This window comes from Solanum pennellii, chromosome 5, assembly GCF_001406875.1.
Source record: "Solanum pennellii chromosome 5, SPENNV200".
NCBI lineage: Eukaryota > Viridiplantae > Streptophyta > Magnoliopsida > Solanales > Solanaceae > Solanum > Solanum pennellii.
In genome coordinates this window covers 15,090,589-15,106,996 of record NC_028641.1, presented here as the reverse complement: position 1 = coordinate 15,106,996, position 16,408 = coordinate 15,090,589, and the positions used below count along the sequence as shown (strand labels likewise).

General features: G+C 31.7%; 2 protein-coding genes across 2 annotated transcripts; both read right to left on the bottom strand.

Annotated features, from left to right (window-relative positions):
- Positions 1–3,928: 3,928 nt before the first annotated feature.
- On the bottom strand, positions 3,929–8,826 carry LOC107019166 (11-beta-hydroxysteroid dehydrogenase 1B-like). Its single transcript, XM_015219739.2, is given in 8 exon segments — positions 3,929–4,270; positions 4,463–4,624; positions 4,998–5,129; positions 5,939–6,024; positions 6,416–6,548; positions 6,550–6,609; positions 7,242–7,436; positions 8,749–8,826. Coding segments are annotated over 8 exon segments (1,047 nt in total). The 3' UTR covers positions 3,929–4,069.
- Positions 8,827–9,516: 690 nt separating this feature from the next.
- LOC107020595 (glucose-6-phosphate 1-dehydrogenase, chloroplastic) lies at positions 9,517–14,088 on the bottom strand. Its single transcript, XM_015221027.2, has 10 exons — positions 13,731–14,088; positions 13,159–13,379; positions 12,962–13,056; positions 12,602–12,716; positions 11,862–12,067; positions 11,618–11,767; positions 11,411–11,531; positions 11,097–11,326; positions 10,802–11,002; positions 9,517–10,157 (listed from the first exon to the last, which is right to left on the bottom strand). The coding sequence occupies exons 1-10, from the start codon at positions 13,900–13,902 to the stop codon at positions 9,917–9,919; spliced, it is 1,752 nt and encodes a 583-aa protein (XP_015076513.1). The 5' UTR covers positions 13,903–14,088; the 3' UTR covers positions 9,517–9,916.
- Positions 14,089–16,408: the final 2,320 nt, after the last annotated feature.

The window sequence follows — 16,408 nt, the reverse complement described above, 5'->3', positions numbered from 1 at the left end:
CTTTTAGAAAAAAGGGCACAAGGACCCCCATCCCTCCCTTTTTTTCTTTTTCTTTTCTTTGGTTCTCTCTCTTTTCTTTTTTCTAAAAAATCTCTTTTGCCTTTAGATTCATGGAAATTTTGCCAGCGTAATTTATTCTATTTCTAAAATTTAATTTTTCATTGTATTAACATCAGAAGAATAACAACTTAGTGAGGAAGTTTATTTATGAAAAAGAAACATTTTATAGCTTGAATTTCACAAAAAAAAATCGTATAAATAGTGTCAAAATTTATATAGTTATTGTAAGGATTATTAATACACTTTTCATTATAACTTCTTGTTGGAGAATATTTGATATATGAAACTTAAACAAAGAACAAGTTAGTTTTATACCCTTTTTCATATTTTATATTACACATCTTTTAAAAAATTACATTAAGAAATTATTTTGCAACTTTAAAAGTTGTTTAGACGTCCAAAAATAATTAACAGTTAAGTAAATGAGAAAAATTAGTTTGAGAATACGGAAAAGGGTCATATTTGTCCTTGTACTCATACAAAAGGGTTATATTTATCTTTAGTTATACTTCTTTGATATATTTGCTCTTACCATCCAACTTTGGGCACATATTTGCCCTTGAAAAGTTAAGTATTATACCACTACTTTTAGTATTACATGTATCCTAATGAATGGATATTTTTAATAGAATTAAAATTTACTTTCTATTTAATATTTACCTTACCCACTTATATAAAACCTGCCCACCCAATTTGTAAACCCATTAACCCTAACCCAGTAGCTATCCTTGAAGCATAATACGACATAATTTCTTTTGCATTTTAAATTTCCATCGAGAAGGTTTGATCTATTTGAAGCATCACATGTATCAATTGGGTGGCATATATTAACTATCTTCGACTACACTAATGGTCTAGAAGAAGTTGATAACAATAAGAAAAGGGTTTTAGAAGTTTGTTTGCAAGAAATAAATAATTTTGGTAGAAAATATCGACATACTATTAAGTATTGATTGTTGTACAACTATCATGATTCGTGATGAATAAACAGTAGTAGTAGTAACAAACTAGTTTGAACTTTCTTTCTTCAAAGTAAGAAGTTTCAATTTTCTTTCTACACAAACTACTTCCACTAATGCCATGATTGGTTACTAGAGTTCCTTCTTTGCATCGTGAACAAAATTATAAATACTACTGTAAACACTAGTGATTTCATATGATTGGTTACTAGTGTTTCCCTGCGGCCAAGCCTGCCAGTGAGACCAACACCAACTGTATAATGCTTTGACTTAGTGTTCATCTATGGTTGATAGGAATTCCATGTGAATTGAACGGTAATTTCGAAAGGATAGCTACGGGATTAGGGTTATCGGACTTTCAAATTGGGTGGGTTGGGTAAATGTTAAATAGAAAGTAAATTTTAATTATATTAAAAAAAATATATATGTAAGCGTCACGTAGGATAATAAAAGTGGTGACATAATACTTAACTGTCCAAGGGCAAATATGTGCCCAAAGTTAGATGGTAAAGACAAATATATCAAAAAAATAGAACTAAGGATAAATATAACCTTTTTATAAGAGTACAACGGCAAATATGACCCTTTTCCGTTGAGAAAATTGCCAAATGTCCTACTAATTTATTACATGATTTTCAATTACATAAGTAAACTTCATGGGGTCTATTACCTCCCGAACTATTTAAAATCAAAATTATTGTATCCCTAGAAAGCCATAACCACATTCATGTTGATGGGTGAAACTCATGCGTTTTGACATTTGGAAATTCCATTAAAAAAGTTTTCAACTTTTTTATTATTCTTTACTCTTTTCTTCTATTTTTTCACCATCTATCCAAACCCAAAAATACTTTCACCATTTTTTCTATTACTATAAACACCAAAGATCTACCAATCACTATGATCTTGAAAAGAGAAGGTCAACATTGATTTTGATCCGTATTTATCATCCCGTCCACTACTTGATTAGTGTTAAGATAATTTTGATGAATGCATATGTCAAATTTTTCAAATTGGAGTTAATGAATACATAATAATGGAGGAAAGTTGAATGTGGTTTCATCGAAAATTCAAATTCTTCATTGGTTTGGACTAAAATTACAAATTTGGATCTTAGAAGAACCAAAATAAGAATTTGCCAACCGAATAACGTTGTGGGTTGACCATGTACAAGGGTGATTAACAACTCCAACAACATCGATAAAGAGTTGATTATCAAAAATTCTAAATTCCATACACAAATTAGAATCAAGAAGAATACAAAAATTCTATGGTATATCCGGTGAAGATAGCAATGGAGGCAACGAAATAAAAATGACGGGAGATGGACAAATCTGGTCACAAAGAAAGAAGAGATTACTATGAAGAAGAAAGAAAAGAAAAAAGATATATATATACAAAAAAGTTTTAATATTTTTTCGGTGTTCACTCTCTTAGGGAGAGTGAGATAGACTCACTTCGCTACGTAAGCATTTAGAGAGATTGTTGGAGGGGCATTTGATTATTTTCTTAATAAATTTTAAATAACAATTTTGTTTGTCCTCGAAACAGTATATTTGAATTGAAAAAACTGCAACGAAAGGGAGAAACGAAAATCAAGATAATAAATGAAGAAAAATAAATTTAAATTTTATCTTTTCATGAAGCAAAATTATTTCTTTGAAGATTTATTTTTAGATTAGAAGAGCTAAGATTTGAGATTGAATCAAATAGAAGATAAGAAATTAGGTTGCAATTTCATAACTTGAGCAGATTTTGGGTTGATTTGAGGTGAGGGAGGAGAAAATTAAGGTTCCTTTGAAGGTGAAAATTGGGTGGGTGGGTTAGGATATTACAGTTGAAGGGAGAAAGTGGATTTAATGAAGTATATTTTTAAAAAGGTTAAAGGGTAAAGTTAGATGATTAACGCGCCCAACAAAGATGTTTCAACACGTGCATACCGCTAGTTATGGAAGGATCGAAAAAAATCACTTCAGAGATATAAAAAAAGGTATTTAAGTGTCTTTATAATTTAAGTGCTAAAAATAAATTTTCTTGTTAAATTTAAATTCTTTTAATGCATTTTCTCTCAATTAATTTATGTGGCACACATGTACAAAACACGTCACTATACTAATATTTTCATAAGTCATACTTATTCAAAATAATATAAATTCTCCCACCAATTAAGTGCTATTAATTAGGACCGCATATTGATCGATTCGATTTTGAATTTATCGATTTGTAATTAATGCTAAATTGTTATGGAACGAGTGATCGTTGTCAGTTCAGTTAACGAGTTAATCGTTAACAGTTTATACAATTTTTATTGAAAATTATGAATGGACTAATCAGTAATTAACCGAATGCAGTAGCTAGTAGTTGCTTATGAATTTTTTCGTATTAGTCATTACTACATAAAACACTTAATAAAACTCCATATTAACCTGAACAGAGATGTCAATATTGTCCAAACTAGAAAACTTAAAGAATTTCTCATAACAACCAAGCCAATTTTGATATGAACTATAAAGAAAAACCATTACAACACTGCTAACGAAAATTAATTACAACACTGTTCACGAAAATCATTGATGATCATCGACCATTACTAATAAAAACTTCTTCATTGCAGATTGTAGTATTGCAATTGCAGGCATATCTCACTGTCTCACACACTTGTAATGAGAAGATAAAAATAAAGACTTAAAGTAAGGGAACCAACCTTTTGAACCTACACTTAGAGAATGTTATGTAAAATAACTCACCAACGTGGGAGCAGTGATAGTGAATCAATTAATAATGTCGCATCTATGAAATATTATTATGAAATTTGAGTATCAACTATAAAGTCACTGTAAAGAGTCTAAATACTAAAACATAAACCCTTAAGGCTAAAAGTATCAAATTTTACGTAACAATAGGAATAAATTTAACCCAATAATATAATTACAATGAGAGATAAATTTAACCAATAAACTTCAAGTTTATTAACCGTTCACCCTTTGATCGTTATAAAAAACATCCTAGAAATGTCAAAACAATAACATAAAATAAAAAATAAAAATCAGTTATAAGGTATGTTTGCCAGTACAAACATTGGGCTTAAAGGTGCGATAGAACCATTCAAACAGTTGAGGGCACACAGTTTTAACGAACAAAAGCACCCAAATATCTTTTGGCTCTGTAATATGTCGTTCTTTTCGACATATTGCACTCACTATTGATTTTGCAGAATCACTGCAACTCATAACTGGAAGAAGAGTCCCATCCTGCAAACATAAATAATTACATTAGTAAATTTGGACGCGACAGGTCATGATCCAATTCAAATTCTATTTTAATATCTCAAATTTTAATCCAATCTCTAATTATGAATGACACACACATTAACAAGGTTATTTTTTCCTCATTAATTATTATTATTATTAGAAAGTTGATAACATAATTAGAGGTGATCTTACACTAAATTTGTGTGAGTCAATTTGCATGACACCATCCTTCAAGTGTTTTCCTCCCATTATTTCAGAGTCGATGTAACCTATCGTTGCAATAGTAATTGAGATTTCTGGAGCCAATTCCACTCTCACAGTCTCATAAAAGCTTATTAGTGCTGCTTTACTCGCCTGTAAAATCACAATTAATTAAATTATATCATATATATTATGGAATAAGGCATAAGTATCTCCTGGACTATGATCGGAATCCCAGAAATATATCTTAACAAAACTAAAGTCCTATTACTTCTCTGAACCCTTTTTTGGCTTACATGACATCGATCCAAACATCTCCCACGTGTCTCAACTATATATGTCACGTAAGTGAAAAGGTGTATAAAATTACAAAACAAATTAAATGAGTTCAAGAGAATAATAGATCTTTAATTAGTTTATATATAAGATATATAGAACGTCTCTGAGATTTTGATCATAGAATAGTTGTGCCTTATAGGAATAAAATAAAGAGAAAATGAATTAGGTATAAAATTAAAATTATTACAGCATAGAAACTAAAAGAGGGTGGTTGCACAATTGCCACGGATGAAGAATTGACAAACACTTTGCCTCTTGTCTTCTTAAGATGAGGAATTGCAAAATATGTTGGGTAAACAGACCCCCAAAAGTTGATCTCCTACAAATATTCAGAGTTTATATAAAGTAATAATAATAATAAAAAAAAAGATGTTTGTAAGTACAAATCATCAATATTTCGAATCACAAACTAAAACCTTTAAATGACCGTTTAGTAATAAAGGAGGTACGGTTGTAGAGATATTCATGATATTTGCCTAAAAAAAAGCATCTATATATATACTGTATCGGTTTGACCTTTTATAAGGGAAACACCTAAATTTCGTGTGGATAATGTGTTAAATTTATTATCTTTATATCAACTAAAAAGTAGTTCTACCTAATACTATTAATTCTTTAAAGTTACGCAATATAATAAGTGAAAACGCCTAAATTTGTCGTAAAGTATTATTTTGATTTTTAAAATATTAACAATTTTAAAAATATCTCTCTATTTCACTAAATAAATTTAGATACATAACCGATCTGTAACATGACATAATAAGTGATCTTAAATTCTCGTGGGAGTATGAGATTCTTAATAGAAAGCTGAGAAAAGTGTTGAAAACACTTCTAAACTTAGCAGAAAAATTATCTAGAGATGTATTTCACTCATGTTACAGATCAAAATATATTTAAATACGATTAATCAAGTAAATAAATATTTTAAAGTTTGTCAATAATTAAAGGATAAAACTAATAACTCACTATATATATGCATTACCATAAGAGGTGTTAACATGGCAGATGTATTTCACTCATGTTACAGATCAAAATACATTTAAATACGATTAATCAAGTAAATAAATATTTTAAAGTTTGTCAATAATTAAAGGATAAAACTAATAACTCACTATATATATGCATTACCATAAGAGGTGTTAACATGGCAATGTCCGTGACTTCATTGATAGAGCACAAAGAGGTGATTCCAGCATTGTTGACGAGATGATCCACTGCATGTAATTAGCCTCTTTTTTGCATGAGTAAATACTTTATTTATTATGACAAAATAAATTAAGAGTTCATTAATAGTTCGATCCAAAAAAATGTATATATTTAGTGTTAATTTTTCCACCCAAAATATGTTCCAATGTTTACTTAATCGGTCAAAATTGTTTAATTGGTAATAAACATATTATTTTTTTTCTTTTTAACATACTCTTTTTCTAATAAAAAGTTATTTTAATTTCAAATAATCATTTTCTCATCTTTTTTTCTTATTATTCTAACTTTATCAATTAAAATAGAGGATAACCTCATATAGACCTCGTAATATAGGTTAGTCATATGAGATCATAAAATTCATCATAAATTTTCATCTAGATAACGATAGAGGAATCATACTTTGCTTACGTCGGCCAAAATGTTGGACAGTTTGATCTACAAATCGTTTGCAGTCTTGGACTTTGGATACAATAGATATGACATCTGGAGACCCTAAACTCTTTGCCTTCTCAGCTACTTTTCAAAAGTTATTTCTCTCTTCTCGCTACGATTGCTAATGAACAACCTCTTCTTGCATATTCATAAGCCAATTCCTATTAAATTTACCAATATTCTACATCATTAAAAGGATTGTTTCGACAAATTCAGGGCCTAAAGACAAATAACAAGTTTATATACAAGTGATGTGTTAATTATGATTTTTATTTGTTATTGGATATAAACCATAATTCAAACTTTTTTTTTGGAACATACATGTCTTCTCTTTAATGACTTTCATATTAGTATTATTTAACATATCTCATTTCTTTTTCACATAGTAGATATATATGCTTTTTAGTTTGGTTTCAAATCATATTTATGTCTTTCAACTTTGAGTGTGCATTAGTAGATATTTAAACTTGTATAAAGTTTAACAAATATACACACATGTCCTACATGACATTCTATATGTCATTTTTTGTCCTACGTGGTGTCCTTTGAGTATCGTGTCACGTAGGACTCATATGTCTACTTGTTCAACTTTATATAAGTTTAAGTGTTTACTTGTGCATACCCAAAGTTAAACAAGTAGACACATGAGTCGTACCTGACATAATATATATCGAGCACACAAAAATTGAAGGACATAAATATAATCTTAAAAGACATATTTATATATTATGTCAGTAAAATACGATGCATGTAAAAGAAAAAAGAACAAATAGGGGGAGAGGACGGAAGGAACCTCTCCAATTCCTGATGAAGCGCCAGTGATAAGAACAACTTTTCCTTCAATGTTTTCATTCACCACAAGCTTATATAGAAAAAGGATGATCCTAGAGATGCAAAAGAAGGGTAAAAAGGCAAAGAATGCGATAAGAACTAATGGTGTAATGAATAGAGTGATGAGAGTGTGAACAAAATAACTAGAGGGTATATTCTAAAATTCCTTCGATTCCTATAGTGTTCGAAGAATCATATTTATAGAACAAAAAATTAACTGTTATTTTTATTTTATCAAATTATTTCAAGTGTTACATCTCTAATATTAATATCAATGGGGTATGTTTATTTTTATTTTATCAAATTATTTCTAGTATTACATCTCTAATATTAATATCAATGGAGTATGTTTGATTAATTGAAGGCTATAATAGCAATAACTTATGTAGGGTGAGAGGATAGAAAAGTAGTTGAGGGCTATGACAATAATCAATGGTGGCTATGTTCCCAATAAATTGATCATAATTGCAATTCAAAAAGGTAAAAAATGAGTAAAAAACTAACAATTCAAGTCTTTCGAAATCAGCTAATTCATGCATGCCACATAGGCAAGTACGTAGATTTTGTTTCTTCGACTTAAATATGAGCTATCCAAAGTCATTCCATAGCTATAATAAATTAGCCTTGTCACCATACATATATTAGAAGGGCATGATTCTTGCTCGCTAGTAAAAAATAAATTCCGAATTTTAAGATTATCAATATCATATTTGATGAAAAACAACTGATTACAATATTTATATAGGACTCTGATGGACCATTTGGCCTCGAGCCTTTATTTTATTATTTTTTTTAATTTTTTTTTTTTAAAAAAGAGAGATTTGACCAATTTTCTAAAAGAAAATAATTTTTTTAACAAATAGCAAAAGCTTTTCGGTATTTAAAAAATCCCTCTTGAATAAGAATGCTCATTCTTTATCAACAAAAACCGACAAAAACTTTTAAAAAGTTTGGCCAAATAATAATTGTGGTTGAAAAATATTTTTAAAATTTATTTGTCGAACACAAATTGATTACATCAAATGTGTTTATTTTTTAAAGCACTTTTGGAAGGGGAAAAAAATATTTCAAAACAACGATCTCGCTTGGTGATACTCCTCTTGATAATTGTTGATCTCGCTTGGTGATACTCCTCTTGATAATTGTTGACTCAACATTAATTTTGTGCTTGAGTTGGAGGGCTCCTATGAACTAAGACTTTGAATTTTAAAGAATCTGTTGTTGAATAAGATAGTTGATAGGGGATACCCTTTCTCGTAGGCAGGGGAAGCTCAATAATTGTGTGGTTGTATTGGTTGCAAGCGAAATTTAGGCAGTTAAGGTGTGTGTTGACCTTGTACTCTCTCTTAGTGTATGGCCTATGCGAAGAAAAGGCCTACCCCATCATCAAAGCAAACCCAAGTCCATGCAAAAAGGACAAATTATTCGACGAATAATAGGTACCCACAACCAAGGCAGAGTTAGTGAGCCGTGTAATAGGCGATCATTTCACGTGGTTCGGGGGCACTTGAGTCAGCCGCCGGCGCCGACAACGTCTTGACCCCCATTACATTTTTGGGCCAATTCCCCTTCGTACTAAAAAAAATGAGATTGTTGTCGAATCCAAATTTGCTATAGTTTCAATCGAGATCATTAGGTGTCGTGACACCCCTACACTACTACGTAGATCTTCCCCTGGCCAAACAGACTCTCACAAGTAATCTTTACTTTACAAAAATAATAATTGTGACCAACAAAAATTGGCAAAAGTTTACACGTCTCAATCAGTATTAGCATCTAAAAGAATGTAGCAAGACATTCATTATTAAGAACTGCTTATAGAAAAACAAACATGTCAAAGTGTTCTTGGTTAACGTTTAGCTTTTGTTAAACAATTTTTGTACTTGTTTACCTAAGTCAATCTTGTAATGACATTGTTTACCGGATAAAATAGAAAACTATTTTCTAAATCTCCCTTAATTTCTACAGTAGAACCATATTTATAGAACAGGGATTTAACTATTATCTTCATTTTTCTAAATTATTTCTTGACTGAGTGTCACATGCCTAACATTAATATCAATGGCTTGGGTTTAATTGATTGAGGGCTATGACATTAATTGATGTAGAGTGGGAATAGACAATTAATTGAGGGCTATAACAATAATCAATTGTGGCTATTTTCCAAAGAAATTGACTACAATTACAATTCAAAATTAGGCAAAAAATTGAGCGCAAAAAAGCCAAGTCCTTTCGAATTCATTGGGTCTCAACTCGAACCATCTAAGTCCAAATCAAATATAAAATGAAGGCAACAAACCTTGTATTTCATAGTACATTTCATGCAATAAAATTTAATATAGAGAGCTGCATGTATGAATACTTGATAACTTTTCGAATTATTAGATTCTAACAAAGTATACTAAAATGCTACATAAAACCAATGGATATGCATTGGTGCAATAGAAAAGATTTATTTGAAATAACAAAATGAACCCACATTCTCCTCTTCTTTTGTTTCACCAACTTGTGTTCTCTATTGTCATCTGCCTTTGACAGTTGTTAGTCTTGATACTGGAATCCCACTAACAAACTTGGTTGCAACATACTAAGAAGAAGAAGTTGTAACGCTACATATGGTAATGGCAAATTACTTGTCTAAGCAAGATCACCCCATCTTACTTTATATCGTGCTGCAAGGTAATGTGCTCCAATAGGTCCTCGACTTCCATAAGGGTAGCTTTCTGGAACTATTTTCTTATGCTCAAGTTCTTTCAATACTGGTGTGAAAAGAGACCAAGCAGCATCCAGTTCATCACTGCGAATAAAAAGCCTATGTTCACCTTCTATGGCATCAAGAAGTAGCCGCTCATATGCATCAGGGATCTCCTTCGAGTATCTGCAGATAAAGAACAAATTAGTCTTCAGAGTGAAAACTGAAAAGAAAAGACATAGCATGACAAGGTTTTCACTTGTTGCCAAGAGCATATTGAGTCAAGAAGCAAAAAAAATTAAACTGAAGCAATGCGTCAGATTTTCTAAAGAATCAGAAGATTTAAGCCTTAATAGATGAAACCCGAAAAATGCAGACACTTCATCATAATTTTTATCTCAATTATTCACCACCTAAAAGTTCATTTTAATTACTTCTAATTAGAAAAAAGTGCATTAACTTTCATGGTGTGAGACATGGATGTTATGGGAAATCATTTCAGCAATCATCTCATTCTGATATCAAAACAGCAGAAAAACCACAGCTAATCATTACATATGCAGTTGATTTATGTGATCCAAATTTAAATGTTTAAGGTAGATTTTATCTAGCTTAATTGAGGCATAGCTGTATGTTGTTGTAATGTAGCTTTTATCCAAATGAGTAGCAGAAGCGACGATGGAAAACTTATTTGCAGTAACAAAATTTAGCTTGCAACTCCTCGATATGAATTTTTTAATTATCTCATTTTCAATATATTCAAGTTATTCCCTAAATTAAAGTAACAGTCACAAATATGAAATGATGCATAACATAATTGTAATCAGTACCTTGCTGAGTAAAGTAGATTAAGATTACTGCGATCCAGTCTCATTCCTAGACCGGGAACTTTGTTATTGATCTTTAGGTATATTGCTTCGTCAGGTTGAACACGGATAACAAGCTCGTTTGTTGCCTGATCTAGATCCGAGCCAAAGTTCTTATTGTATAAATTTCCTGGCACGTGCCTGAATTGTACTCTTATTTCCGCACTGGACAAGTAAAAGAAAAGAGGTATGAGGGGTAAGCGAAAATAAGGAAGGGATGAAAAAGAAAATATGTATTTCTCTGATTGGTTTCAGTAACCTCCTGGTATGTAAAGCTTTTCCAGCCTTCATAAGGAAAGGCACCCCATCCCATCTTGCATTATCTATGAAAAGAGCAGCTGCAGCGAAAGTTGGGGTTAGACTGTCCTTGGGTACAGTCTTGTCGTCGGTATAACCAGGATAGTTAACACCCCCCTTTGTGTGACTTTTGTACTGCCCGACGATAACATCATCTAGTTGTAAAGGTCTCATAGAACGAAGAACTTTTACCTGGCATATAATAGGAATTAGTTAAGGAAGGAACTAGGGAACAACAAATTCCTTTAACATAAACCAGTCATAAAGGAATAAAACCTTTTCATTCCTGATATCTTCTGCATCCAAACTGACAGGTGTTTCCATGGCGAAGAGGGCGAGAATTTGAAGCAGATGGTTTTGCATAATGTCTCTAATTATCCCATAATGATCAAAATAACTGGAGACACGCATAAAAGTAAAACAATTAAGTTCTGAAATCTAGTTCTACACCACCTACATTCCAACTTTGAGAAAGAGAATTACCCTCCCCTTCCTTCAGTGCCAAAATCTTCAGAAAAAATAAACTGCACGTTCCTTATATACTGCCTCGACCATAAGGGTTCAAATATCAAGTTGGAGAAACGAAGGACAGAAAGGTTTTCCACAAGCTCCTTCCCTAAATAGTGATCAATCCTGTTGTTGCAAAACAGCAAAGAGGATAAAATATACCAGTTAAATAATAGTGCTCTCAGTGGGTCAAACACTATTCAACTATAAATAACTGCACCTGAAAATTTGATCTTCTTTCAAGTACTGCTTAAGTGCTCCTGTTAATGCAGCAGAGGATTCAGAATCCCGACCAAAGGGTTTTTCTACAATGACTCTAGTCCATCCATGAGCAGATGACGCAGAGAGGCTTGCACATCGTACGGCATTTATAAAAATATTTGGTGGAATGGACAAGTAGAACAGACGATTGGAAAACCTTCCAGCCTACAAAACTTATTACCGTCAACGCTGAGAATTGCAAGTAAAGAGAAATTATATTGAACCTCACCACTCCTTAGAATTATGGAAACTACAACAAGGAGATGGATTTGGCTGAAGATCTCGGCATGAGTTGAAAATCATTAAAGCTCTTTCATTTGCCACGAAAAGGAGGAGAGACATGATAGGATAAGGCTGTATCATGACTTACAATGACAATTTCAACTAAATAATTCATAATGCTGATATAAAGACAGAGAGGATGATTTTCTATTGAGTGGTGTTCACAGTGCCCATTCTCAAGTATAAGGTTTCCCCTTTGTCATACCCACAGGTTTTTTTTACAGGTGAGTTGGGTGTTTTAAGATGAACTAGCAAGGTCGATTGAATTTTCAAGCCCTTATAATGTCAACCAAATAACAAAATACTCTGCACAATTCCCTTATGAATAAGACCAGCAAAGGCTTCAGTTTATGAAAATCAAACTCATTTATCCCAAAATCTAAAGATAAAAAAACTCAGGATATCATCCCTAATTACCTCATGTTCCTTCAGCTTTTTATCAAGCTCTGCAAAGTTTTCCTGAGAGTCATATTGTCCACTATGGTAGAAACACCTTTGTAGAAACTGTTCCATCTTTTCACCACAATTTTCCCTGAATAACAATGTTAAGCACAATTATGTCGACCCCAGTCACTTCGATTTAACCATTGCTAGAAATAAAACTATGCCTCAATCCAAAACAAGTTGGGTTGGCTAAATGAACACATGGATCGTGTGTCTCCATTAAATTCATCTTAGGCCAACATTTCATTGATCAAAATACAATGTGAAGAAAACTCTATATGCAAAACGAAAAAGATTAAAATTATGTATATTACTGATCAAACTAAATCTCACCTCTTATCAATCCTGCAAGTAAGTGTCTTGCTGACCATGTTCCTGAGTTCGTCATCAGTCATCTTACTCCGGGCATAGCCAAAAATAGTGAAATGCTGCATTAACAAAAAAAACATAATTTTGTTAGACTCATTCTATCGTATCTAAGTTTCATCCAGACAGTTAACTCCACAAAACTGGATGAATACGGGACACACCTCAGGTAAGCAACCCTCATAATAAAGTGCAAAAAGTGCAGGAAATATCTTTTTTTTGGCAAGATCTCCTGAAGCACCAACAACAGTAATACTGACAGTTGATTTATCTTTGTTGCTATCAAAATCAAATATATGTTTCTGCTCCTTTGACAAAATTCCATCTTTTAATTTCTTCAAAGGAGTTTCATCTTGGGTTTTGCTAGGTGGAGCCACTACAGCACCTATACAACATTAAACTCAACATAAGAAACCAACATAGACAATAATTTGAAAAAAAAATCACATTGAATTCTGTGCATGGGTGATCCATTCAACAACAAAAAAAGAATTTATAATGTGAACTCAACAAAGAATCTTTTGTTTGAAAACAAGTTAATCAATAAATTGGGACAAAATTAACAAGGTGTAACTTATAAAATTGAAACAATTAGCCATGCATCTAGATCAGCAAAACAAGAAACATATAAAAAAAAGACTCGAACTTTATGTATGTAAAGTCAATAGCAACTCGAACAAAAATCTGGCAACTTAAATAAACAAATAAATTGAAGAAAAAGGGGCCAAAAGCGAACCATCTTGCATGCGAACGGCATTAATTTGCAGAGAAATCTTGTGGGAAGCAAAATTTCTGGAAGAAATAGGCAAGTTGTTGTGATAATTGTAGAAACCAATTGAAGAAGAGTTGGAGTAAGATGAAAACAACCCAGAACAATTTGTGGAAGGAGAAGAATAAATGGTTACCATTTCTCTGTATTATCAACTACTAGAAAGAGATAAAATTGAGAAGATGGGTTCGATAAAAGTGATGAATAAATGGGTTATGGCGTAAAAGAAGTTGGATTTGTCCAAGAGTTTAGTCTCTTGAGATCTCCGAAAGGGTGTTTCGCCTTTGCTAAATAAACATTAATTTGTTCAGCCAAGTGGAGAGACGGAGAAATGCTACTATATATGTTGCTATTCATTAATACTAATACCCTATTAACAAACTTTCTACTTGCATTTGCCCCCCATGTTTTCATCAATTTTCAATCTAACCACAAACTTCGTAATCTTTCTAAGTTAATACTCGATAAATTAATTATTTCTTTACAATAATAGTTTTTTCCAATTCTGGTTTGGATTAATGGAAAAAACTATTAATTTTGATAAGATAATAAGATAACATATTTTCAGAAGATCTCTATATAAATATATGATCTCGTTAATATAATAAATTAATAAATACAAATATATTTAAGATAATTTAGTGAAATATAGTTTTATTGTGCTATGTTTTTTCTTAAAATTTAAATCTAATGAAAGTTTATCTATAACTTTTCTTATTGCATACAAGAGCACTGATGTTGTCCTTTAGCAATGCACCATAAAATTGTAAAAAGTCCTAAATGCGATAAGTGTTTTCTTACGCGTAACTGGTTCCAAAGATATAATATAATCTTCAACTTCATCATCAACACTGCTTTTTTCGATGATATCCACAATTTCTTCTAAGCTCTCGGCCTTTGAACCACTGCTAAAAAAACAGAGTTTGGCGACGGATATTAACGACAACATATACTCCGTCAATAAATAGCGACGGATCAGCAACAAAATGAATATTTTGTTGCAAAAAATACTAATAATTTTTTGAGTTACAATATAGTGACGGACTGACGACGTAATATATTTTTGGTCGCTATAAAATAGCGCGAAACTTTGGCACCCTAATTTTTGCTACGATTTTACAACAAAGTGGGTGTGATAAAATTTATTAATTTTTTGCGACGAAAAATCGTTGCTAAAATAATAAATGTATTTGGATGAATTTTAAATTATACGGTGACAGAATTTTCTGTCGCTAAAATCTATTCTAAATAAATATTTTTTAGTAGCAACGGATGTCATAATCCGTCACTAAGTTTGTAGCAAATATTTTTTAACTTAGTTGGAACTTTCTTAACTTAGCTCAAAACAAAAAGGAAAGAATAAAATATTTTTCCTGAAAATAGGGTTTTCTTCCCCAGGTGAACTCCCATCTCAGCTCCCGTCTCAGCTCTCATCTTCTCCATCCTCAGTCTATAAATATTCTCACACCTCTACTGCTTCAGGTGAAAGGTAATTTGTTTTTGTTCATCTATGTTCATCTCTTCTATGCAAGGCATGGTTGTGCAGTGATTCTGTTGTCGTGATTCATGGTTGTTGGGATGCATAACCTTTGAAAAACCCTTGAAAGGAGTGGAAGTGATATTTGCAGGGGAAAATTAAATATTTTTCATTTTAATTGAAATTATTATTGGAGATGGAGTTTTGTTTGGTAATGCTTTTTTACAAAATATACTTATGTTCATCTCCTCTATACAAATAAAAGTTTTATTTTTTTGGGTGCTTTGTTAGATTTGGATTATTATGGTGCTTATGGTATGGATGTTATTTGTACAAAGTTTTAATTTTTAAGGATATTGCTTTATTATCCAGGTGAAAAATTGCAGATTTTGTGTTTCTTAGATGAAAACTTGTTGTATCTTTGTTGATGGTGAAGTTTTGGTGGTGTCTGTATCATCTGAGCAAACTGTATATGTCCTTGCTGAGTTGTGGTTTGATATGTTCTTATTTTGGCTCTTTTGGTTCATGAATCAATCAATAATGCCTCAATCCCAATTTTGAATCTAGTTGGTGTTAACTCTGTTAATCATTGATAGTCATTACAAGATTTGTCGTAGTTTAACTCTAGTAACATTATTTCCAACCTTATAATCAACCCACTGCAATCCTGTGCCTTTATGCCAAGCTTATATAGACAAAGTTGTTGTTAATAGTTCATCGTCTTAATTAAAAAATGTAGAATGAATATGAAGACAACGATATGTGCATCTAGCTTTTTGAAACATTGATTTGGTAGTTGTTAGAAGTGACTGACTTTTTTGTGTATACTTTTCTCTCCTCAAAACTCCACCTGTTTTATTTATATGTTGTTCTATCATTTACTGAATTTTACTTTAATTAACTTGCGACTGACATGCGGTTGATTTATTTCATCTTTCATCCCTTCTCTTGCTTTATCGCTTCGAATTGAGATATTTCATTCCATAGTATAGTGAATCTGTTAGGATGTCCGGTACTTGGCATAGAACAATTGAGATTTCACTTATAATGTGTATTGACTATAGAAATAAATATTGTGTTAATGATACCCTGTGGCAAAAAACAATTGAGATTTCATCCTCTATTTTCGCCTCTCCTCCCCTCTTTTGTCCACACGTGAGTAGAAATT